Genomic DNA, 24,620 nt, shown 5'->3' with positions numbered 1-24,620 from the left:
TCTATGATTGCATCGTTATTGGAGCTGGGATTCAGGGTTCATGCACCGCTTATCATCTCGCCAAAAACCAAAAGAAAACTCTACTTTTGGAACAGGTCAGTAAGCTTAGATTTGCAGAGTTTTAATCCACGTTCAATTTAGGTCATTCCTACTGTTCTGACATGTGAGCTGCATAAAGTGGAGATTTTGTTGTTATTGTTGTAGATGGATTCATTGTTTCTATGACTGTTTGCATTATTAAATAATTAGATTAGTTTTCATGCAAAATTTTATCTGCAGCATCTTGGATTCAAATGCCATAATTTTTTTCTTTTTGCAAAGTTAGGGTTGTAGAGCGTTTCATGAAGCTGGAATTCTACATTCAAACTGTTAAATCACATGCATGATTAAAGAGAGCAATATGTTGAAGAATATTCCATAATTGCAATGTTTTCCTTTTTTTCTTCAAAGAGAGAAGTCCAAGTAGAATCTGCATGTTATTATTTTTTTATTTTTTTGGTTACCCTTCTAAAAAGAAATAAAACTCATTAAATCGCAGTGGTGTGTCTCTCAGCTGTAACATCTCCCTGAGGTGTCCTGACCTGATGTAATATTCATACTCTGTAGTTTGTCCTGCCTCACTCTCGTGGGAGCTCCCATGGCCAGACACGGATCATCCGGAAGTCCTATCCAGAGGATTTCTATATCCACATGATGACAGAGACCTACCAGCTGTGGGCTCAGATGGAAAAAGAGGCTGGAGTGCAGTTATTCAGGTGTGGAGGTTTCATTCATTCTCTCTTGTTTTTTTTTTCTTTCTTCTGGCATTACTTTGTGTGAACAAATATCATTTTGTGTAAATAGATTTACCATTTGTTTTGTGAGAAAGTTGTTGGGCACTGACACAGTGGAAACATAGAACTGTTGCAAGATATAGCAAAAACAACTCTTGATTGTGCGTGACAGTATGATAAAAAAGACTATGTAAAAAGAGATATAGATAGTGTTTTGCTGTTTTGGGGTATTGTGGTGTCGTGGCAGGGAAGTTGGTACGATTCCAGACAGTTTCATAGAACCTCTCACAGCACCACACAACTCCACACTACTCCACAGAACTCTACATAACTCCAAACCAGTCTACACAATGTCACACATCTCCAAACCATTCTACACAACTCCACACTTCTCCAAACCATTCTACACAACTCCACACAGCTTCTAACCATTCTACACAACTCCACACGGCTTCTAACCATTCTACACAACTCCACACCTCTCCAAACCATTCTACACAACTCCAAACCATTCTGTACAACTCCACCCTTCTCCAAACCACTCCACACAACTTCACATAACCCCAAGCCATTCCACACAACTTCACACAATTCCATGTAACTTCTCTCAGCTTTTTGCAGATACACACTTATAGGCTGTAACCTGGCATTCTCTCTCTCTCTCTCTCTTACTTATTTTTGTAATCCAGTCTACTGTTAGAGCTCTACTGGAGGACCACCTGTGTGTTTGGACTGAGACATAGAAGAGGATGTGTTTTAAAAGGCCATGTGCATTACACTTATCTGTCTTCTCTAATGGCTAAAATCTCTCTGCTGGAGAGCTCTCTGTCCTTACTGCATGGTCACATTCTCCAATGCCACTCATCAGTCCAGTGGACATGGACGGCATTGCAGCATGCTTCATATTTATGTCACCTTACACTCACTCATTCCACACACACAAAAACATGTACGCACGCGCACACACACACACACACAAACAGCGGGGCTCACAGTCATAAAACTCTCTGATGAATGCATTGGTCCCTGTGACTGGTGTTGCCCATGAGTCATAGTGGATGGCAGATGTTGGTGCAGCCCTGAGAAAACAAAGTTCATAGCACACATGCCAGTCATCCATCACTCCTCTCTGCCTGAATTAGAGCGCCTAGTACCAGAGCTTCACATTCATACTGCAATAACTTCGCTACAGGGCCGTTTCTGGTTCACCCCCAACAGCTCCTTCTCCCATTTAATAGTGCAGTATAAGCAAGTCATGTTTATTCAATAGTTATTACACTACATAGAAAAGCAACATTATATGTAGAAGTACAGATGACCTGGTGTCACAGTTAACAGAGAATAAATCTCATTGACTGTTTACTTGGATGTCATTCATTTCCAACACCCTCCTAATTCATATCTAACGCGTCTTTTTCGGCCGTTCTGGCCTCTCATATCGTAGGCGTACGGGACTCCTGGTCTTGGGACCTGAGAACGGGGACTACAAGAAGATAAAGGCAAACCTGCAACAACACAAAGTTCCCATAGTGCTCCTAGAGAAGGAAGAGTTTAACAAGCACATCCCAAACATGAACCTGACCCCCGGGGACGGGGCGCTGGTCGACACCACGGCCGGGTTGCTGTACGCGGACAGAGCCCTCAGATCTGCACAGGTAACGCCCCAGCGTTGAGTCATTACCCTGACTCCCCCGCTGACTCCAACTCCCCCCGCTGATTACATCCTGAGTCTGACTTGGCCACTGTCTTAAAGTTGAGCTAAGCTTTATTGCTTGTAAAGCTGAACCAAAGCTGATAAAAGAAATTCTTTATGTACGTTTGCGGATTGAAACGTGGACTTTCTTGATGAAATTTGATAACAGTGTCTGTGGGGTGCCAATCAGCGGTGCAGCTAACAACACCTGTTTCTCATCACTCATGACAGTTTTGTTGTTAGGAGTTTACTGGATATGTTTGTCTTATGTTTACAATCTGAATAACACATTAAATATGAGTCAGCCTCTCTCAACTCCCACGCAGATGGGAACACACACACACACACACACACACACGCACACGCACACGCACACACACACACACTCAAACACCTCCCTCGCTCACTCAAAAGCTTGTACCCACCTACACGTTAAAACACAGATGTGTCACTTGCTTAGCTCACTTCACAAACAAACTGCAAACCGGTACCCGTCCAAAATAATAAGAATTAGATTCGAAAAATCCCATGGGTTTAATTTCCCATTCTTCCAGTTCGATTTTCTTTACCAACTAACTATCTGCATGTGCCCACACATGCAAAACTTTGTCTCTCAAGCAATGAATTTTACAAATATCAGAAAAACAGACTGAGTGATGACTTATTGTATTCTGTTACAATGAGATTGTAGTTCAAGTTTATCTGACTAAAATCTAAGGCCACAGAGTAATTAACACAAGAGCACAATTAACCTCTGAGATGTGAAAAATGCTGTAGGCCTTGTGGCTGATTATGGCATACCTTTACCATGAGAAGTTTAAAAGTGCTGGTCAGTTAACTTGGGCTTGCTTCAGACATGATGGTTACTGCTTATGTATCTGTCTTAGCTCTGAAGTGAGATATTTGTACATACATAATGTTTTATCAGTAAAAACAGCCTTAAAAAAGAAATACACTGAAATTATGTACTTGTTCCCTTTATCGTATTCATATTCTATCAAGAAAAGACCAACTGTTTTCTTTTCATATGCATATTTATTCCAAAAATAATTCACCCTTTTCAGACATTTCACAGCTGATGTGTTAGGGGTGACAACACCTCTCTCTCTCTCTTTCTCTCTCTCTAAGTTTCATTGTGCTTTTGTGCCCTGGTCTCTAAAGAGGTCCAGTAATGGATCCGTCCAATGCAAATTCACATCTCTGAGAGACAACACCAAAGCTGCAGACACACAGCCTGTCAGAAGTGGCCAGGACCAGATCTATACTCTAAAAAAAAAAAAAAAGAAAAAAGGAAAAAAAAACAAAAAACCACCAAATGGCTGCTAAAGTAGAGCTTATTATGGGTTACTAAGACTCTGCCTCAGAACCCTATTGCTACACACTTGAGCACAATTTCTTTTTTTGTTCTAGCGTATGGGATGTTGTACAGGTTTGCTGTATCACTATGACTTCTCATTATCTCTCTGGCTTGAACTTTGGTGGCTTTTGTCAGTTCTCACTAACCCCCTTTTGGTTAGCCAACTGTCTCAACTACTTCCTTGTTAAACATTAACTGACCTCTCCTTTCACATGCCATTTTCTTGTTGTATGAGCCTTGGGTTTTTTTTTGTTGTTGTTGTCGTTGTTGGTGGTGGTGTTGTTGTTATTTTTCTCCTAACTGTGCCATTCTCCACTCCACTCAGCTCGACCTCTGTTATTTGCTTTGTTCCAGAGACTGTTCCAGTCGTACGGCGGCGTGATAAAAGACGGGCAGAAAGTGACTGACATTAACCCCGGCTCTGTGGTCACCGTGGCGACGGCGTCTGGGACATACAGGGGGAGGAGCGTTGTGATTACGGCCGGTCCCTGGGCCAACACGCTGCTGGCTAACGTCGGCCTGGAGTTACCGCTGCAGGTAGTGAACTGCACAGGCAGACAGCACAACCTCCAGCTCCTCCTCACACATGCAATCATTCTCATACTCACTGTCGGACTCTATTTGTCTTTCTGTCACAGATACCCTGAGAATGAGTACCACCAGGGTATGACTGTCAGCCTGATTTTCAGCACATACATGATCCTAATGTATTATGATTGGTGCAATCTGTTTATTTCTTTCCTTTTTTTGTCTCAAAGCATCTGTGTACAAAAGTTCAGCTCACAAATATATGTACATGGGCACACAATGGGTATTTTTTTTAGCTTAGCAGCAGTTTCCTGAGTATGCATGTACATATTTATATATATATATATATATATATACTGTCTGGGCTGTTGTGTAAGACAAAATCAGGACCATTTCACCAGTAGAAATGAAGCTGATTTCTTATGGACATTGCACTGTCTCTGCTGTAGTTGACAGTGAATTCAGTCATTCAGTGAATGTTCCTGTGCACACAGTCATTAACAAATCTCAAATTGTTTCCCAGTCTTACGTTTAGTCCACAGAGTTGGGTATGAGACAATCTTCCACGTCACACCACCAAAAGAAAGGTAATGGAAAAAAATATTCAGGGGAGTTTCTGCACAGGAATGGGAACTGAAATTGGAATTGCATTATTCAGGATCACACGGACCTGAGAAATCACGCCTGAGCAGGCAGGGCGACGGACGAGAGATGAATTTACTGGCTGACTTTTTTTTTTTTTTTTTTTTTTTGAAACTGTGAGATGTGGCAGCTGGCTAGTTCATTAAACCCAATGGACTACCCAACACTGGATCTCCATTACTTTTGCTGGAGATTTTGATTTGTATGGGTGTAAATTCATTCCATTAAAACTTCACTTACAGCCCAGCCCTTATTCTGATGATTAGAGTTGGGTCAAAGACGAGGAGGAGAACGTCTGATCCAAAGAGGCCCCTTAATCATCTCCCTCCAGTTAGCTGGAGAGATCAGATCTGTCTTAATGATTGTGCTCTCTCTCTCTCTCTCTCTCTCTCTCTCTCTCGCTGCTGTGTTCAGGTAGTGAAGATTAACGTGTGTTACTGGGGAGAGAAAGTCCCCGGCTCCTACCACATCAGTCGTCGCTTCCCCTGTTTCGTTCAGGTGGAGTCCAAGGAGAGCAAGCATCATATCTATGGCTTTCCATCCAATGAGTATCCAGGACTGATGAAAGTGAGTGACAGGGGAGATGGCCTTTTCTAATGATCATTGAAAAAAAAAAAGGGGGGGATATTCCTCCAGACTGCACTGGGCAGCTTCACTGAATGTCAGAGTGGATTCTATGTTTATAATAGTGTTACAGTAACTAATAATGTGTTATTTAGAATTATAATTTATGTTATGCTTAATTTTAGTCATAGATAAGATGACTGGATCAACCATGTATCAGCCGCTCTGTGGTATATTTATGCCACTAAAAATAGCTACAGTGACTGAATCTTAGGAGGAATGGAAACTGCATATGCTGATCCAAATGTAGTGTGTGTTGGTGTGAGTTTCTTTCTTTCTTTTTTTTTTTTTTTACCAGACTGTTTGCTGAAAGATGATTGTTGGGAGGGTGCGAGACAAAAGCCATTTTAAATAAAACACAAACTACTTTGTTCTGACACTGGTACTGCTCAAAATTATTAGAGAATACTCTAAGCCTGTGAGATGCAGGTGCTCTGTTATTTTTTGTTTGTTTGTTTGTTTCTTTTTTGTTGTTGTGGGGGGGGGGGGATTTTCTCTGCTTTGGATTCACTTCATCTTAATGTCGGCTTTTTAGCATCATGGCGACTCAGCGGGAGTTCTCAGACAAATCACACTCAACATGCATGGACAGCAGAGGACAGATGGCTTGGCGATGTTAGAAATATTATCTGTGGTTCAGCGACCGTTGCCTTCCTTCGCAAATGTCTCTGATGTTATATCAAGCACGCTTTGATTCGGTTTATCGGTGGAAACTGCGTTCCTTCATCCTCACTTTATAAAGACAGCTTTGTTCTCGGTCTGAACTTCGAATGGGACCTTGATTCTATGATAGTAGCTTTACTGTAGATTATAAAGTAGGCTACCTGCTATAAGCTTTCAAATAAATCAAAAATGTTGCTAAAAGTGTGTGCGTTGTCCACAGGTCTGTTACCATGCTGGCAGTGAGACAAATCCAGACTTCAGAGACAAACAGACGGACAAAACGGACATTGATATTATCTCACGTTACATCGCCCGCTGTTTTCCAGCCCTGGAGCCCATCCCTGCTGTTGTGGAGACCTGTTTGTATACGGTACATTACTTTACTATGTCTTCACTATGACAAAAAATGATCCCAGTATCTGTCCTACGCAGTGAAGAGCTTAGCAATGGCACAACATAAAACCAGACCAATCAGACAACATCGTATTTAATTAAATATATTTTCGGTTACTCAGGCCGAGCTGACCGATAACGAACAACGACTTATGTGTCACTGGCGTTTGGAACATTGTATTGGATAACGTTAAAGAGCAAACGGTCATTTGTTTGCTAGGGCAAAAAGAAAGCGCTCAAATTCTTTTGATTTATCGGTTTCTTTTGATTTTTATCACTCTCTGATGTCAGTCCAGTGAGTTTATAGAAGAGGTTTAGAAACTGTCCAGAATCTCTCCCTTCGGTATCTTCATTGTGTTTTCACCTGAAGAGGACTGTAGAGGTTTAGCCTTCAGAGAAAAGAAACTTGTTTAAAAAACAAAACAAAACAAAAAACAGCAGTAAATGCCTCATGACATGCTGCCCAAAGCTGTCATTCTGAGCCCAATCTACAAAACAATAACTTTGTCAGAGCGTTGTTTGTATTGATTGGTTTCTCCTTGCCAGACAAAATGGGGAGCATTCCAAGAGAGACAAAGAAAACCATGCCCGTTATAAATGGCATGTTAGGCTTTTTACACCGAATAAATGCAATCATAAACCTTTCCGCTGAAGCCTTTGATCTTGACATGCCTTTTTTATTGTTCGGAGAGAACCAAATGGGTGTTGAAAATCGTAATACAAGTTTGAAATGATTACTTTTTTATTGCTCATGCCAGGGTAATTATACATCCAAACTGCAACCTATAAAAGAGGATGTCCAAGCATCTCTGACAAATTATACTATTCACTGATAAAAGCTGTACTCGCTTTGACAATAACGATAGACACCTAATCCTATTCAGTAATTACCAACCTCTAAGAAAATATAACAAGCTCAAGCAAACACTTAAAGACAAGAAGACACAGAAAAAACACACTCTGTGTTTTGCTTTTGACTTCTGGATTTCTTTTCAATGTCGACCTTAGTCTCTACATCCCTGTCAATACTCCTCAACTAATGAAGAAAAGCCGCAAGGCCCTCAAATGTCACCTCTCTCTGTATTGGAAGTTAATGAAGCTCTGTACGCCTCTCAAATGTGACACGTGGCTCTAGTATTGATCACTATATGTGTTGCAGATTCTGAATCTGACAAAGGGAAAGGACAGTATTTGTACCATTTCTTTGTCTTTTTTCCCCCTCTGGTCTCCTGATCTCCTCGTAAGACTTTTTTTGCTTTCAGAACACACCAGACACTCATTTTGTGTTGGACCGACATCCAACCCACAGCAACATCATCATTGGAGCAGGATTTTCAGGTCAGTGTGGGCACTAATGACCTCTGTGTACAAGTCCCATTTCAACACACATAAACAGGCACACACACACACACACACATACACACACCTACACACATACATGCACTTATACATACACACACCACACACACATACACATACACTCACACGCACGCACATGCACGCACGCACGCACGCATGGCTGCACTTGCTCAAAGAACTGGCCCAACTTTTAATGAGGGACTGCACACTGGTGCTTGTGAAAGACAGTGAGTGAAACCCCTGGTGTGGACCCCTTTTATCCCTTAATTAAAGGCAGCGGTGTGCTCTTTGGGGGTCATGTGTGCTCTGTCTGTGGCTACACACTCTCTTTTATGGATCCAAAAGGGACTTCGCTGGCATTTGTTCCATCCATTCCGCTGACCACCTCTTTGGGTTAATTAGGAACTTAATTTGTTTCTGCTCATAATCGCTTCAAAGGGCCCGGCACTAAACCGCTGAACAGTGGCCCTTTGTTTCTAAAGGATGAGGAAATGATAAACAGCTGAGTCACGGCTATTGGACCAACATGGCAGATCCATTCTTCTTATGATATATTGTCCTTTGTGTTAAAGAAGCAGCTTCAGAGACATATATGTCTGTGTGTGTGTGTGCGCACTGTTGTTTCTGCCTGTGAGAAAAGCTACTTTTCAGCACCTGGCGAGCTAATGATAGATTGCATTTATTCTCCTGCTTTAATGATACATTAGGACTGTGATGGTGGCTGAGAATTCATCACCATTAACTTCTCTCTAGCCTCTGCACTGCTTGCAGTAATGACAGTGCTTCACCCTGTTCTAGTTTTACTCTGACCTTAGACCTACTGATAAGTGTGTGGAGGATTGTAAAACTGGAAGTGCTGTTTTTGGCTCTTTGTGCTCTCGCACACGCACACAAACGCATACACATACAAGAAGTTTCCTCTGTTAATGTTTCCTGAAAAAACTGGGCCCCAACGCCGCCGCCCCCCCCCTCCCTCCCTGGTTGCCATGGTTACAAAATCAGGCGCTCGTCTGGGTCGGGTGGCCACCGTGGGCCGCGCTCGTCACACCCATCTGACTGTCAGCACCGCGTCGTCTCTCAGGACCAAGCCCTTAGGACTTCAAAAGAGCGACCCAATCTGCCAGAGCAAAGAGAAAGCTCTCTGAATTTTAAATGGAAATATATATATAAAAAAAAGGGGCCTGATCTCAAGTTCATGCAATATCCCGTTTACCGAGCTGATATCTCTCTATTCTCTATTCTAATCTGATAACTCTCAGCCGTCAGCAGGAGGGGAACAAATCTTCTTAATTTAGCTTTTGGCCCAAGCCATAGAGAAGAATAAATACTCTCTGATGGACAATGTGGTTGTACAAGGCTTTCTCTCTCTCTCTCTCTCTCTCTCTCTCTCTCTCTCTCTCTCTCTATCTCTCTCGCTTTTTTTCCCCCCAATGTGCTCTTTCATGCTAAGCTTAAACAGACAGCCTGACTCAGACAGAGGGCCACAGGGCCACAAAGAGCTATTTACAGCAGCCCATTGTTGTGTTTTTCATCTCTTTTATCCCTGTATGTGTGTGTGTGTGTGTGTATCTGTCAGGGTTTAAACTGGACAAGGCGACTCTGTGTGTGTTTTTTTATTTATTTATTTATTTTTGTACAGTACCTGTTTCTAAAATGCGTTGTTCCCTCTTTAGGCCATGGCTTCAAGTTCGGTCCACTCATCGGGAAGATCCTGTACGAGTTGAGCATGGGCCAGGCCCCTTCCTATGACCTTTCACCTTTCCGCATCGCAAGATTCCAGCACCGTCAAAAATCTGCTTTATGAGTGGCTTACCCTTTTTGTAAATCCACACAGCTGTCAACACACAGCTACATGATATTCCTAATTCCAGCCAAAGCTAATCACAAAGCAGAAATTCAGTGCATAAGAGTAAAGTGGTAAAGATGATATTGCCAAATCTATAAATTGTGCATGTAACAGATTGGTGTGGGCTTCAATGAATAGTGTCCAGCAGGCTGAGCAGACTATTTTAGTAACAGAGATTGAGGATGAGAGCGTGGTTACGAGAGAGGGAAAAATGACAAATCAATAATCACAAAGGCACTGATCAAAGCATCGTCTCACGCAGAGACATGAAGCTCGTATGCCACGAATCTGCAGCTGTCATGACAAAGGGACCCGCCAGACAAATCAAAAATGATTCTGTAACAGAACCGCACGATTTTGTACACATTCATCTGTGCGAAGAAAAAAAAAAAAAGAAAGAAAGAAGGAACGAAGAGCATTACGGTTCAGGAGTGCACTTTGTCAGCCTTTCCATGATTCCATGCTTTATCTGCTCTCTCCTACAAACCACAAACCAAGAGTGGGCCCTTAACCAGACAAAGCTACATTGTTAAAAAGACATCAACCGTTGGGCCATTTATCTCAGGACAGCCAGCTGAGTGCAGCACTACCTCCTGCATATATTCTCTCTCCACATAAACATGTTAATCACAAATCAGGCGGCTTTGCTCCAGTGGAGGGGCCGACTATGCCGTCATCCGTGGGAATGAGGAAATTATACTGTAGAACAGCAGGGGGCATGGGGGTCAGTCATTCTCTGTGCTGTAAGTGGCTCTGTATTGATGGTGCTAAAGTATTAAAGAATGCATTAAAATGTCATCAAATGGATTGGTGAAAGCAAACGTTTGCCCCACCCCTTTCACCCAATTTGCTTTAAAAAAAAACCCAAAAAAAAAAAAAAACTAAAGGTGACAGGGTGAGGGATTGGTTGTATCCTGTGTGGATTGGATGTGTGTGTGTATGTTTGTGTCTGTCTGTCTGTGTGTCTGTGTGTAAATGTTTTGCAAAGAAAAAGAAAACCAATGTTTTTCTGGGCACTGACTCGGAAGTCGGTGGGTGTGTCGGTGGTGTGAGTCCGGAGCAGAGATCTGCCACAGCCGTTGCCTGACCAAAGGTCATTTTCTTCTTTCAGTCTGTGGAGGTGAGCTTTTCCATTTGCAGATACAAATGAATGAAAAAAAAAGATATTTGCAGATAATGACTGTGCTACTTAATAATTGGTTGAAGGGAAATAAAAAAATAGGACACTCCTGGTGAAATCCAGGGGCAGTTTCAAGGCTCTTTATCCAGAGGTGAGGTATGTGAAAGCCCCTGCATAGCTGAAGAAAAGACCACACTTTGGAGGATGGAAGAGAAGGTGTTTTGATCAACACATGCAGAACAATTAAAGGCAAAATGATGTTTTATAGTGGTTTCCTACTATTGCCCTGAAGAGACTTTCAGCAGTGCAGCTCTAAGACAAATTATTATTACCCCTACTCATATAATAATAATAATAATAATAATAATAATAATAATAATAATAATAATAATAATAATAATAATAATAACAACAACAACAACAACAACAACAACAATAATAATAATATTTATTTATTTATTTTTATTTTTTTCAACTATACTCTCTTTTTTCTATGACTCAGCCTTGGTGTGTGACCCACTTTCTGAGGGACACAAAGTGAAACTGACTCCTGTGTTTGCAAGGTTAAGAGTTGGGGGTTGGGGGGGGGGTGGTTGGATGGGCTCTCCCCTTTCATCACCAAGGGAGAGGTTATTAATAGTGTTTGTTTTCACCGCTACCCTCTCTGTGCCAGTCAAAAACAACAACAACAACAAAATGAAGAGCCAGTCCAGTTTGTATTCAAAACGTTTTAGCAACGTTTGCCTTGGAGACCATGCCCACCAAGGTCTCCCACTAAGATCAGGGATGATTTCTGCTTTAAATAAGAAATGTTGAAGGTTTGAACTCTGATGCTTATGCATGTGTTGCAATTGACAGTCAAAAATCCCTCACTAGACTGCAGCTGCACACAACAACACTGAAGAAAAACAAACCACACTGGACACAGGAGTTTGCTTTTACCTACAGTGAGTCGGCCCTCACTTAGTCTTTTCTTCGCTGTGCACTTTCAACACCTCCTAAATTGGTTTTCTCAGGGGTGTCAACATTTCCACTGGAAAAACAGAAGAGGGAAAAAAAACAGGAATGAAAAAAATCCCATTGACAGATAAAAGAGAATAAGAGCACCATGTTGCTATGGTAATACCTACTGTTTACCACATTCTCTAGTGGGCTTGGATAAAGGAAACAAGGACATACTGTAAAATCACATTATCTCTGGATATCTGAAAGGATTCACTAAGTGGACAGTGAATAAGATACAACTAAAGGCTCATGTACACAACTATTATTATATTCACCAGATTGGAGCAATGCATCACATCATCTAAAACAGTAGCATAGTGGACTGGAAATTGGACTGGTAACTGAAGGATTGTGGGATCAAACCCCAAGGATGCCAGCTTATTACTAATAAGACCTTGAATGAGATGTTATGTCTCATAGTTACCCCAGCTGTGGGTGTATTCTGCCACAAATATTAATATGTCTCTGGACAAGACACCACCTAAATAAAAACTTAAGTTGATTTTTGTTTATTAAAAAGTTTTGCCATTAAAAGATCAACATCCATATTTGATTTTATAGTTATCCCAATATCGAAATTTGCAAGGTTTCCCCCCCCAGATTTCAGAAGTATTCTAATCCAGTCATGACTCACCCAAGAAGAAAAGAAAAGAGAGAGAGAAAGAGAGAGAGACTGTCATGTGATCTATGCCACACACACACACAGAGTTTTTAAATTTGGTGCAGTGCCATTCACAGCTGTCCAGGTGTCGGTGAAAATCATATCACAATGCTAATTTGTGTAGATCTAGTGTGAAAACGTGTCACTGTTTGAGGAAACCAGGGAGGATGCTTCATATTCTACCTCTTCACACGTTAATATGGAGCTCCGTGTTTATTTTTGGCTGGCTGAACATTATCTGTCAACACTCTTTCACCTTCACTATGCCTGCATGGTCTTCCTTCACAATATAGGCTCCACTAAGGCATTTTTTAGTGCTTATTTATTGCATGTAAAACGCGTGCAATTGATTTGTGACCCAGTCAGACAATCAAACCATAATGGCCTTAATACACTAAAGACTTTGTTCCTTCTCCAACAGCTCCTGTATTTTGTCTTGTATTGTTCACGTAACCTCAAAAGATGACCATGGATAAACATCCTTGAGTCTTCCAGACAATTCAGTGCTTATGTTGGCAAGGGAAAGCACAAAGGGCCTGAGAGAGCGCGCGTGCCTGTGCAAGAGAATAGGATGTTGTTGAGCAGAGGGATCTTACATAAGAAGTCAGAATAGCAGTTTCACCAGGGTTCAATATTCAGTAGATACTGAACATCAAATAAGATGAACTGTACCTGTGGCTTTGTCGAATTGAATTGGCACTGCTACCCTCTCACTGTTGTACGTAACAAACACTAACCCCATTTCAAAACCTACATTACTGTAATCACTTTAAAATATACAAATATTGGCAAATTTTGGCTTTTATATTACTTAACCCTTTTTTTTTTTTGGTTAAACAAAACAAAATTCTAGCTCCAGTCAAAAGTGATTTGAAAGCCGTAATTGCAATGAAGTGAAGCCATTCCACTGAAGTGGAAGAGAAAGTGGCATCCAGACCTCTCAGATTCCAGCTTCATGCTGCAGTTTCAAACTGAATTTCCGATAAGGCAGGGGGCGGTCACGGGAAGCCCAAGTTGGCCCAGAAATTGAGAGGGAATGCCATTCGGGAATTACAAGGGAAGGAAGACAGTTCGAGAGCAAGCGTTTGGAAGTGTGGCAGTTGCTTGGTTGCACTTTTGCTTGGGGAATCACTGAAGGATTCAAATGATTTTTCAGCCCCTTCCCCTTTATCTATTACCCGTTTACAGAGCACTTACCCCCCAACCCCGTTTACTCCAGATGGGTCAGTCACTGTCTGTCCTCAGTCCGTCTCAGAATATTATGCACTAAAAGTATAAGAAAAATACACTAGCCATCTAAGAGCTCAGAGACAGAATTTTCTAAGTTTTGTTGCTCAGAGTTAAGAGAAACAAACAGGACGCTATTCTTGGAAAATTAGGTTGACGTGGAGAAATGTGTTTTGTCACATTCTTGTTCCAGGGGATTTAAGTGCCATTTTGTCTTTAATGGATTGGTCTACCTGCACAGCAAGGGGTGTGAACCTGCCAAGATTTCCATCGTGAAAGGTAAGCAGCACATTTCCATCCAGACTAGAACCCCCCCCAGCTCGATATAAGATGAGCTGTCAATCATCTGATTGATGAGCTGTCACTGATGTTGTCACTCAAACATCCGGAAATTTTTACGCCTTTTCCTATTTTTTTTTGTATTCACCGTTTTATCAGTATGTACCAGCTGAAGTGCAGAGAAATACAAACCTCAATCAGTCCGTTCCTTATGTTACGGTACCTAGAGATTTTAACTATTCATGAAAAAATATGCATTTCCATCTGGAAACCCTGTTCAGATTAACAACGACAACAAAAAAAGGCTACTTGTATGCTTTCAAACAGATCTCTTGAGGCGTGTTGGCTTTACATAAAAACACTGAGACTGATCTGAGTCGTCATATTTGTCATCTCTGGAGAGGGGCGGAGCATCTGGAGATGAAGAGAGAAGAACGCAGTCTGGTCTTCTCTGTGTCACAACTGATGTAGATGACTGATACACACTTTAAGCTGTCTCTCCCATGGACTTCCTTTTCTTTCGTATACACGCACGCAGGCACGCACGCACGCACGCACGCACACACACACACACACACACGGCATGCAGGTTTTGTGTGTGTAACTGGCAAAAACCAGTCTCGGAGATACAACCCGCTGACTGAAGAGTGTAATGATAGTGTTTGTGTTGTGGCCTCCAGTCGCCATGTCCTGGCTTTTTCTTCAGATGAAGATGTGTTTTTCCATTCAGAGGTGCCACACATGGGAGTAGACTCTTTGAAACCATGACAAAGGCCATATTCATATCTCGTGTACTTCCATCACTGAGGGACTGTAAAGTGCAGGCTTCAGACTCCACTGACCCTTCTCAGAGCTGATGAAAACATGAAAGCAAATGCTTCAGAGAAGAAGAAGAAGAAGAAGGAGGGAAAAAAACCCCAAAAAACCCTGAACCACTTCTATTGAAAAACATGCCCTGCAGAAATGTTAAGTGAAAGAGCATTTCTGATGTGCATATTTATGATTTACAAAGACAGAAATGTTATGAACTAGGGAGACAGAAAGCCCTGACCAAGAAAAAAAAAGAAAACACGTTGGGAACACTTTAAAACAATCACCATCATTTATTTACAATATATTAAACTGTAATGCAAAATTATTACTTATAACAAGTGGTCATTTTTTTTTTCAATAAAGAAAATAAAACATGAACTATTCTGAAAGCTAGAATGAATCATACAGATATTTATATATATATATATATTTATAATCATATTAATGTATACGGCCAGCCATGTTATGTATCTTCTTGCCTTGTGTCTTAATGAGCCAGAGACAACATCTTCAAAACACAGGTACTTTTCATATTAAAATTAATATTGACTGCATAGAAAAGTGGCTGAAGTCGTTGGCCGTAACAAATGCGCAGGGAAAAAAAATGTTAAAAAACAAAAGTAAAATGTGAGTGCCCTCACTCTTTCTGAAAAAAAAAAAGAAGCAAATTGTTGGATTTTTTTTTGTTTGTTTGTTTTTCTTCTTCCTTTATCCCCATGCTATACGTAAGAAGGATGCATTTTTGACAGGTTTGATCCTTTTGTAACTACAAGTTCATAAATACTACAGTCAAAGCAACATAATATGCATCGTAACAAAGAAAGCCACAAGAGTAAGAAGAGGAGCAATTCTCAATCCTGCTTTAAGTGCTCCTCTAACTAAAGTGTAAATGACAGACATTAGGTAAGGCCAAAATACTGATTAATCCAACATGAGAACTTGTTCTCAGGAACCCAAAGGATTTCACAGTATTAGTTCTGTTATAGTTCCATTCCATCATTTCAGCTGTGTAAAGAGTAACCGCCAGGTGCAGAAAGCTGAGAGAAGATTAAGGAGAAGTTCAAGAGCTTTTAGTTTTCTTTCCTTGTTTCCAGTATCTGATCGTGGCAACGTTGGAGTTAAAGACAGAGCAATACCCACACAGCACCGTACCCAAAATCAAGTACATTTCCCTTTGGAAAGCCACAAATGTTGGAGAGAAATGAGAGAGAGAGAGAAAAAAAAACATGAAATGGCAACCATAATCACACACACACACACACACACAAAAACACTGAACAAGACAAAACAAAACAAACAAACATAAAAAAAATGAGCCAAAAACTCTTATCACTACTGTTACTGCAAGTACTTAAGTCAATTTGGTAAAAAACAAAACAAAACCAAAAAAAAAAAAAAAGACAGGGTGCTGGAGAAAGCTTGAGACATCCACCCAATTCAATTTCCTCTGACTGCATCTCTCTCCTACTCTCATTGTGACTTATTGCACACGTTCTAAGAAAAAAAAAGAAAGCTTGTATGTGTGCACATGCATACACGCACGCACCCGCACGCAAGCGCACACACACACATAAACACACACAAGGTGCCAGAGAGCAGAAAGGCATGATGCTGCAGGTAGCTTTGTACACACCTGGGGCAGAAACTGACTACAGGAATCCCAATTTAAATAAACCGCACCTTTCCCCCAACCCCTTCTCTCCATAGACTCAAAAGCATTAACCTACACTATGTCTACACACACATATTAACAACAAAAGGCTTTTCTGGTGGCACAACATTTTCCTTCTTTTTTTGTGTGTCTGCGTTTTTTTTGTTTGTTTGTTTTTTTTAAATCCATAATGCCGTAAATCCACGCGTGGTGTTGGTTCTAGGTGGGACTCCACAGTTCTTTGGCTCAGTGCTTGTCATGTAGGAGGTAAGCAGTGCCTAGCACAGACCGGCGTCCTTCAGGTGGAGAGGAAGGACAGCCCTAGAGAGGCCGCTGGGGCACCGGGCTTTAGGAAGTGTCTGCAGCAGAGGAGCGAGAAGCAAAAAAAACCCCAAAAAACCCCAAAAAACCCCAAACAACCCCCCCCCCCCCCCCCCCCCCCCCCCCAAAGACCCAACAGTGCCATCTGTAAATATGCCAATGTGTGCTCTTGAACAGGCAATAATAATAATAATAATAATAGTTATAATAACAACAACGACTGACTGTATTTTTGCAGGCTGATAAAGAGAACAGTAGAGTGGTTAATAGTGTGCCAGATTCTGACAGTGAGTTGTGCTCCTCTCGCTCTGTGATCCAGTCAGTCTGTCATGCTGAGGAGAGATGCCTGAAACGTCTGGACCAGTGTCTTAGAGTGAGAGACCAATACTGAGAGGCACGAGTTTCTTTCTTTTTTTTTTTTTTCTCCCGTGTGTGTGTGTGTGTGTGTGTGTGCGTGCGTGTGTGTGTGTGTGTGTGTGTGTGTGTATCTGGAGAAATCATGTTGGGGCAGATATCGGAGCGCTACGCGTTGGTCTCCGAGGGCTTGTCCTCGCCGTCGCTGTTATTCAAGTAGCTGCTTCGCTTGTATCGGGAGCGGTAGGAGCTTCTCCCCGTGCCCCCTTCCTCTTTTTCTTCTTCCTCCTCTTCCTCGTCAGATCGGTCAAGGCAGAAGCGTCTGCGGCTGTAGGGAGGGCTGTTGGGGGAGGAGGGCAGAAGGAGGAGGGTTTGATTAGAGTCAAGGCTGAAACAGTGGTGCATTTCCACACCAGGGAATTCTGCATTATCAAACTGGAACATACCAGCTCTCCACTGAGAGATCTTCAAAAAGGACGCGGTATATCATTCACACAACGCCATGCAAGTTAATGATGCCTCAGAACACACAGGCCCTATCCTTCTACTTTACAGACAACAATGTTAACGGTTTCATTTCGCTGAGCTAAAAGTCGTGCGGTAAAACGTTGCTGGGAAATCACATATATGCTGTTTTTACAGCGTAACTGCAGTCTATGACGGTTTAAATTTTGCACTAACTATTGGCCTGTTTGAAGTCTTATCACAGAAGTTTACGTATAAATGAACTGTTCACATTAATTATAGAGGAGCAAAAACAATCTTTCAGCTCTGATGAAAATGGTGTCATCGGTAAAACTCATTTAAAGATAACTTTGACACATGCAACGTCTAATCTTGACTTGGCCAAAATAAAAGCAAACTTCAGGTTAATTGCTGTCAGTCCCGAATATGCTTGCTTGACGTGCAAATCGATGGTCTGTTTTAATTATGTCTGATTTAAAAGGCTGCAGGGGAAAGTCTATGGTTGCCTCTAAATTGACTTCATTTACACAGTTGTTATTTTGGTTTCTGTTTTGGGGATAATAAATCACACAGCTATTTCAATAAATGACAAACGCACCCATTCAGAGTAATTCTACACCTAAAAAAGGCAAAAAATTAAAGTAATTAAACCAATTTTTCAATTCAACATCTGAGTCATAAAAATGTGGTGAGCTTCACAACTGCATTAATAAACAGCGTCATGCAGAGAGGAAAACAAACTTCATTATGCGGTGATTCAGGTTTAAAAGAACAACATCATCAAACTACACGGTGAGTAAACAGAGTAAGGCACAACCTGTGAAACTAATAAGTTTGTGTAAAATGTGTGTCGTTACTCCAGGGGAAGTCTGAGAGACTGAAGTTCTCTTTCTGTTGGGTTAGTGAAACACCATGCGTTTAGGATCCCTCACTCCAAACCAGGCATCACCTACTGGCACCTTTAGTCACTGTCAGGCCTGTACAAATACTTCATCATCACACTGTCCACTTTCTGCTTCTTCTTCTTCTCTTGTTTCTTGCTCAGCGGCGGCCCGTTCTCGGCAGGGGCCCCCGTGCCTTGCTCCTCCTCAGAACCTGAGGCCCGTCTGCCAGGACCTTTCTTAATGCTGTTGGTGCTCCTGTACGAGATCGTGGAGGCTCCTGAGCTTGAGTCTGACTCAGAGCTGGACTCAGAATCGGAGGAGGAGGAGGAGGAGGAAGATGACGAGGACTCCTTCTTAGACTTCTTTTTGGACCTCTTGCCCTTTTTCTTGGAGCCCTTCCTCTTCGAGTCTTTGTCAGAGTCTGAGCTGTCTGACTCGGAGCTCCGGCTCTTCTTCTTCTTCTTGCTCTTGCCCTTCTTGCTTCGACTGCTGCGCGTGCTGGAGCGACTTGACGAGCGCACGTAATCCACTGCGGATGCAGAGCGGCGGACGCTAGAGCTCCGTCCGCTCTCTCGGCCCGACCTCCCACCACTTACGCTCAGTCTCCCGTCGTCATCCTCTCCTTGCTTGCTTCTTTCAGCCTCGGAGTCCTCCAGGCTGCTACGCTTAAACTTAATTGGCTTGAAGCTCAACACCTCGTTGATGGCCTTCTCCAGTTCTGGGTCCAGATAGTTGCGGTGGCTGACCGGTTTGACGTCGGAGGTGTCCGGAGGGCTCGCGTCTGTGGCACGGGCCTGTGGGGGCATGGACACGCTGCGGCCGGAAGAGTGGGGACTGTAGGCACTGGAACGAGCGTCGCTGAAGGCCACGCTGTGAGCATCGTCATCCACATCAAACTCGCTGAGTCGGCAGCTGCGGGCCAGGGACATGCGGGAATCCACGCGGCTCACGCTTCCGGGACTGCGACGGCTGAGGCTGGGGCTGACGGCAGATCCGCCATACTCGCTCTGCCGGTCGTCCAGGCGGGACATGCTACGCCGTCGGCTGAGAGGACTGAACCGCCCCACGCTAAGGGTAGACATGGCGTCATCGTCATCTAGGTCCAGGGCGGTGCGACGGGTGGAGGCTCGGCTGGGGGCCACCGAGGACACAACCGACTCCTTGTCAAATTCCGACCACCGGCTTTCCAAACCCTTTCTGGCCCGGCTGGCGGCCTCCGAATAGGCCTGCGAAATGACGGATCCTCGATCGTCCAGATCATCTCCGGGCTGGGATTTCCTCCAGGAACTGACAGAATAAGAATCGTCCTGGGCGTCTGTCATCTTTGACTTGTTTTTGCGGAAAGAAGGGAGCTCCTGGGAATCAGACTGTTCTTTAAGCGTACTGAGGAGAGAGCTCTCGTCCCCTTTGCCCCCTATGGAGTCCTTGAGGTTGCCACGCTTCCTGTAGCTGAGGGAACTCATGACTGACACAGGCCTGCATGAATCTGCCTCTTTTCCCTCTTTACCATTTTCCTTCCATTCCTTACCCTCTTTCCATTCTTTTCCCTCTTTTGCGTCTACGTTTACAGCGAATCTAGATGAGGGAACGGTTGTAAGGAAAAGAGGTGTGCACATCACAGAAAGACAAACGAAAAGGAGGAGAAGAAGGGGACAGGAACAGAAATGAGAGATGAATTATAAACTGAAAAGGAGAAAGTGAGTGACATTTAAACTACAGATTCAAGATGAAAGGGTAAAATTCAGAAGAGAGAAACAGATAGGATACGATAAAATAATGATTAAAGGGCTGATGTGAAGGTAAGGAATATGCCTTTAGAATTTGAGTAGCATTAAAAAAAGAAAAAACAAAAAGAAAAGATGAATGGAAGCAGACTGGACTTGATGAACACTAGATCACAGAGGAAGAATACGTGGCTTAAATCTTAATCACATCTAACAATGAATAAGCTCTATCTCTCTAGAATCTAATAAAATGTAAGACGTTATTTCTGGACATTAATCATGTGCTATTTTTTGCAACAGGAAGGACAGAGAAGACTATTTTCCACTACAATCCTCTTATACAATGATTTAAAATTTTTAAGTGTTCCACTGACATTTTAAGGAATCTCAGACTCAAGCCCAATTCAAGTTGTGAGAGATCCACAGGGACCATGGTAAAAAGATTTAAAACTCTGAAGTTTGAAAAAGTTGCGAGTGGCTCAAAAGGGAGTGTTAAATCTTCTGGTAAAGAGACAAATATAGGGCAATCGAAGCTGTCAGCTAGCAGGCAGATCTATTAATCTCGGCGGCGCAGGGCAGGTAGGCATGCCAGCTGGCCAGCGGGCGTGTCAATAAATCTGCCAGGGAGGTGGCTCTCACTAAAGAAGCCCCTGTCATCAGACTGGTGACAATAAAGAGAATGAGCCAAAGAGTAAGACTGAAAGAGAGAGCGAGAGCACGAGAGAAAAAAACATCCCTTAGTGCAAGCTGATACGCTGTCCCAGGCTCTTTTAATCATGGATCTCTGAGTTCCAGGTAAACCATTTGGAACAATGGTGGGCGGAGAAACGCTAGCGCCATACTGACCTTGAGCTCTTCAGGCTACCGTCATCTGACAGGTTTTTGGCGGAACCTTTGTTTTTGGACAGCCATGATTTCACCCCATCCACACGATCCTCTACCTCTGAGTCAGTGTCTGAGGCACCCTCGCTGTGAAGGAAGAGAAAAAGAGGAAGTGTGTGTGTGTGTGGGGGGGGGGGGGGGGGGGGGGGCATCAGGGATGGAGAGTGTGTTAGCAACACAATGAGGATGGACTCAGGCTATGTAGGTCCATACACAAGGAAACAAAAAGGTTTTAGCGAAAACACAGGAGCTCAGAATCATGCATCAGGCCACTAGAGACCTCAGAGAAGTCAGCGCCATTTTCTGTGTTAGTGAGTAGTGCTTTCATGTTGTAGTCCTGAGGTTAGTTGGTACTGGCTGACACTGCATGAAACATCTCTTGGGGACGGAAAGACCCCATTCAATACACTCAAAGCCACATCATAGCAGAAAAAACTGGCTGTGTAAAAAAAAAACAAAACAACAACAAAAAAAAACAGCATGAAAATAGGACTGTTGGAGTAATTATTTCTTTTATCTTTTCACTTCCAAACCCAAACCAGCTTTCAAACCCTGACAAAATCATTGACATCTCTGGTTTCAGGGGGTTAATTGTTTTCTCTCCAATTGCAATTACTCGGTGACAGAGGACACAAAATAGCAGGGGAACAGTGGGCTGTCAGGGGTCTGAAAAGAATCAAAAGAACACACAGTTTTCTTACAGGCGTGAACAGTACTCAGTTCCCTCCTGATGACAGCTATGATTCTGCAAATCAGTCTTTTGTTTTGATATGTTTCTTTAAATTGGCTGGTCTTGGCACACACACACACACACAAACCCATATATAACCTGCATCACAAACACCCATGCTGACACAGAATCAAACAAATAAGACAACAAAACACATCGTGCTGGCTGTATTACAACAGAAATGCGCTCTGAAGAGACACCTCTCCATTTCAGAGTGAGAAGGAAACACTGAGCCTAAAAATGCCTTGTGGGAGTGAAGGCAGTTTTTTTTTTTTTTTTTTTTTGAAGCTGTAATTAACTTTGCTTACCATGCCCAAACCCATTATGAGAGTAAAAAAAAAATCGCTTTTCGTGGAGGAGTAGGGGGCCTGTCTGCTTGCCGCCACATCAATAATTGCAGGCAAACAAAGACTGAGAAGCCCTGACAGGAGATGCATTAGTACCTTGCACGACAAGTGATGGGGTGAATCCACAAGCCTGTTTGCTCATCTCTCCAGCCAAGATTAAAAAAAAAAAAAGGACCCTCTGGATTCATGTTTGGTAGGGATTTGCAAGTCAATGCCTCCCTACCTCTTAAGATTAGTGTTATCCTCCACTTATCGGGAGCACACTGTTCTGAATAACTATGAATTACCCTTTGAGATTATGGAGAGAGCACCAGAGGCCCCACAGATTGGGGGAAAAAGGAAAAGGTTAACGGGGATGGATAATTTGGTGACTATTGTTTGCTCTCTTTGCATTGTTATTACTGCAACAGACAGTACTGAAATGAGAGAGAGAGAGAGCATAATTTCAGTCTGTATCAGGTCTGTGCCAGATTCAAAAACCATTTGACACTGCAGGCAGTACTAAAAATGAACAAATACTACTGGCACCTAATGCATATACAATGTGAAAGTTGAATTCTTAAAATCCAAACAGTCGGAAAGGGCCTGTAAGGTGAAACATTTAGGTGTCTGAGATGTGTTTGAGAAAACTATGTAGGAAATTTTTTTTTCTCCTCTTCTGCCCTCAGACTGGGTCTCGGTCTCTGAGCAAGTGGGTGAGATGAGGCAAACAGCCCTGTTTAAGGGAACCCTGGGCTTTTGCTGGGCTGGCCCACACTTAACGGCAAGCACTTTGTAATCAAGCGCTTACACAGGGTGTCACACACAATTTATGTCCCGACCGCATACTATTAGTTAAGCAGCGCCACGGCCCAGGGGAGCAAACAAACAACGCGGAGTGCAGAAGGAGACATTAATTGTTTGTGACAATGTGCCTCCTATGGTTGTACATCTATGTTACACACTATTACATTTATCATTAACAGCTATGGATCCGCTTTCTCCCTCTCTCTCTGCCAAGTTTTTTTTAGGGGGAGGGGGCTGGGGGTTAGGGGACGTCAACCTCTGACGACTCAATATAGAGAGTGAGAACCTGTTGGGACTTATCCAAGCACGTGAGGCAAGTGTTCATATATTAAATATGTCCTATGAAAGGATCATCTAACAGATTTAGGACAAGATCGTGCTTGTCATGACAGATCAGAAAATGGAGCTTAATTTATCGTATGTTTAAAAAAAAAAAAAAAAAAACGTCTCAGGAAGCAGTCGCAACTGAAATTATTTGACGAGACAGGAGTCGTAAACATCGCTACAAACAAACTTGAACAAAACATCTCTGCCTGCTGTCAAAAAAACAAACCGCTAATGTACCAAACAGCCATTAGGCGTTTGGTGGCTTTTCAGATGATATAAAAAGAGCTACTCCAAGCTTAACAAGAGGTTTTTTTTTTTTTAAATGGAGAGTGCAATAAGTGCTGTTCGCTACAGACCTAGCACTATTGACAATGGAACGACATGGCCTGCTGCCAAAGACTGGTACTTTGTACAGGCTGGCGTGGGGGGGGGGTGTAGGGCATTTGAGGGTTATCCATTATTTAGTCTGCATGTTTAAAAGATTGATGAAGAACATGTCCTCTTTCCCTTCCCCCCCCTCCCTTCCCCCGATCCGTCAGAGGGCTGGGAACGCTCATGATGTGGTCGCTGGATCCATAAAGAGGCTCTGTAAAATATTCAGCAGAGAGAGAGATGCATGTCTGGTCCTGCTGTTCCAACAAGGCCCAGTGCTGTCTGACAGCGTAGCCACAGGGCTCTGGAGAACGGATGAAATGGGCGAAACACACTCAACCTGGGAGAGGTCCACCAGGAAGGGACCGAAAAGGTCAGAAACGAGTCTTCAAGTGGATATGGACACCACAGGTTGTCACTTTACTCATGTTAAAAGGACAGGACAGAAGGGGGGGGGGGGGAGTGGATTGAGGTGTTCCATCACGGGGGAGAACTCAGGAGTAGGAGAACCATGCTTGGTTTGAAGAAGCATGATGTGAGTAGCATGCGTGCATTACGGCATGTGGCTCCATGCAAAATCAGTGTGGAGATAAAACAGTGTTGGTGACATCATGTTAAATGCCATACCCCTTGGAATGTGATGCAGTATCTCGGAAATATCTGGGTCCGTACCAAGAATATGCTTAATTTGGAGCGATGTCAAATTCAGTGGTACGTTCTTCATCATAATACGGTTAACAGTGCAACTGAGAAACAGAATAAAACAGAATTCTGTCCCAGTACGTTTAAAAGAA

The 24,620-nt window shown here is 42.7% G+C and overlaps 2 protein-coding genes across 2 annotated transcripts in view; one reads left to right on the top strand and one right to left on the bottom strand.

The window, feature by feature from the left end:
• The window catches only part of pipox (pipecolic acid oxidase), a 10,732-nt gene extending 56 nt beyond the window's left edge, over nt 1–10,676 (top strand). Inside the window, exons 1-8 of the mRNA XM_030777778.1 lie at nt 1–95; nt 607–755; nt 2,218–2,428; nt 4,178–4,360; nt 5,408–5,560; nt 6,501–6,650; nt 7,936–8,011; nt 9,706–10,676. The exon at nt 1–95 is cut by the window's left edge and continues 56 nt beyond it. Coding sequence (XP_030633638.1) covers nt 1–95; nt 607–755; nt 2,218–2,428; nt 4,178–4,360; nt 5,408–5,560; nt 6,501–6,650; nt 7,936–8,011; nt 9,706–9,836 — 1,148 coding nt within the window. The 3' untranslated portion in view covers nt 9,837–10,676. The remainder of the gene's footprint in view (nt 96–606; nt 756–2,217; nt 2,429–4,177; nt 4,361–5,407; nt 5,561–6,500; nt 6,651–7,935; nt 8,012–9,705) is intronic.
• An 8,059-nt stretch (nt 10,677–18,735) lies between these two features.
• Nucleotides 18,736–24,620, bottom strand: part of myo18ab (myosin XVIIIA b) — an 85,550-nt gene continuing 79,665 nt past the window's right edge. Inside the window, exons 41-42 of the mRNA XM_030776907.1 lie at nt 21,229–21,351; nt 18,736–20,233 (exon numbers count right to left, since the gene is read on the bottom strand). Of these exons, the coding sequence (XP_030632767.1) occupies nt 18,736–20,233; nt 21,229–21,351 (1,621 nt within the window). The remainder of the gene's footprint in view (nt 20,234–21,228; nt 21,352–24,620) is intronic.

Source organism: Chanos chanos, chromosome 6 (assembly GCF_902362185.1).
Source record: "Chanos chanos chromosome 6, fChaCha1.1, whole genome shotgun sequence".
Taxonomy (NCBI): domain Eukaryota; kingdom Metazoa; phylum Chordata; class Actinopteri; order Gonorynchiformes; family Chanidae; genus Chanos; species Chanos chanos.
The sequence above is the reverse complement of the archived record's forward strand: the minus strand, read 5'-3'. Positions and strand labels throughout refer to the sequence as shown.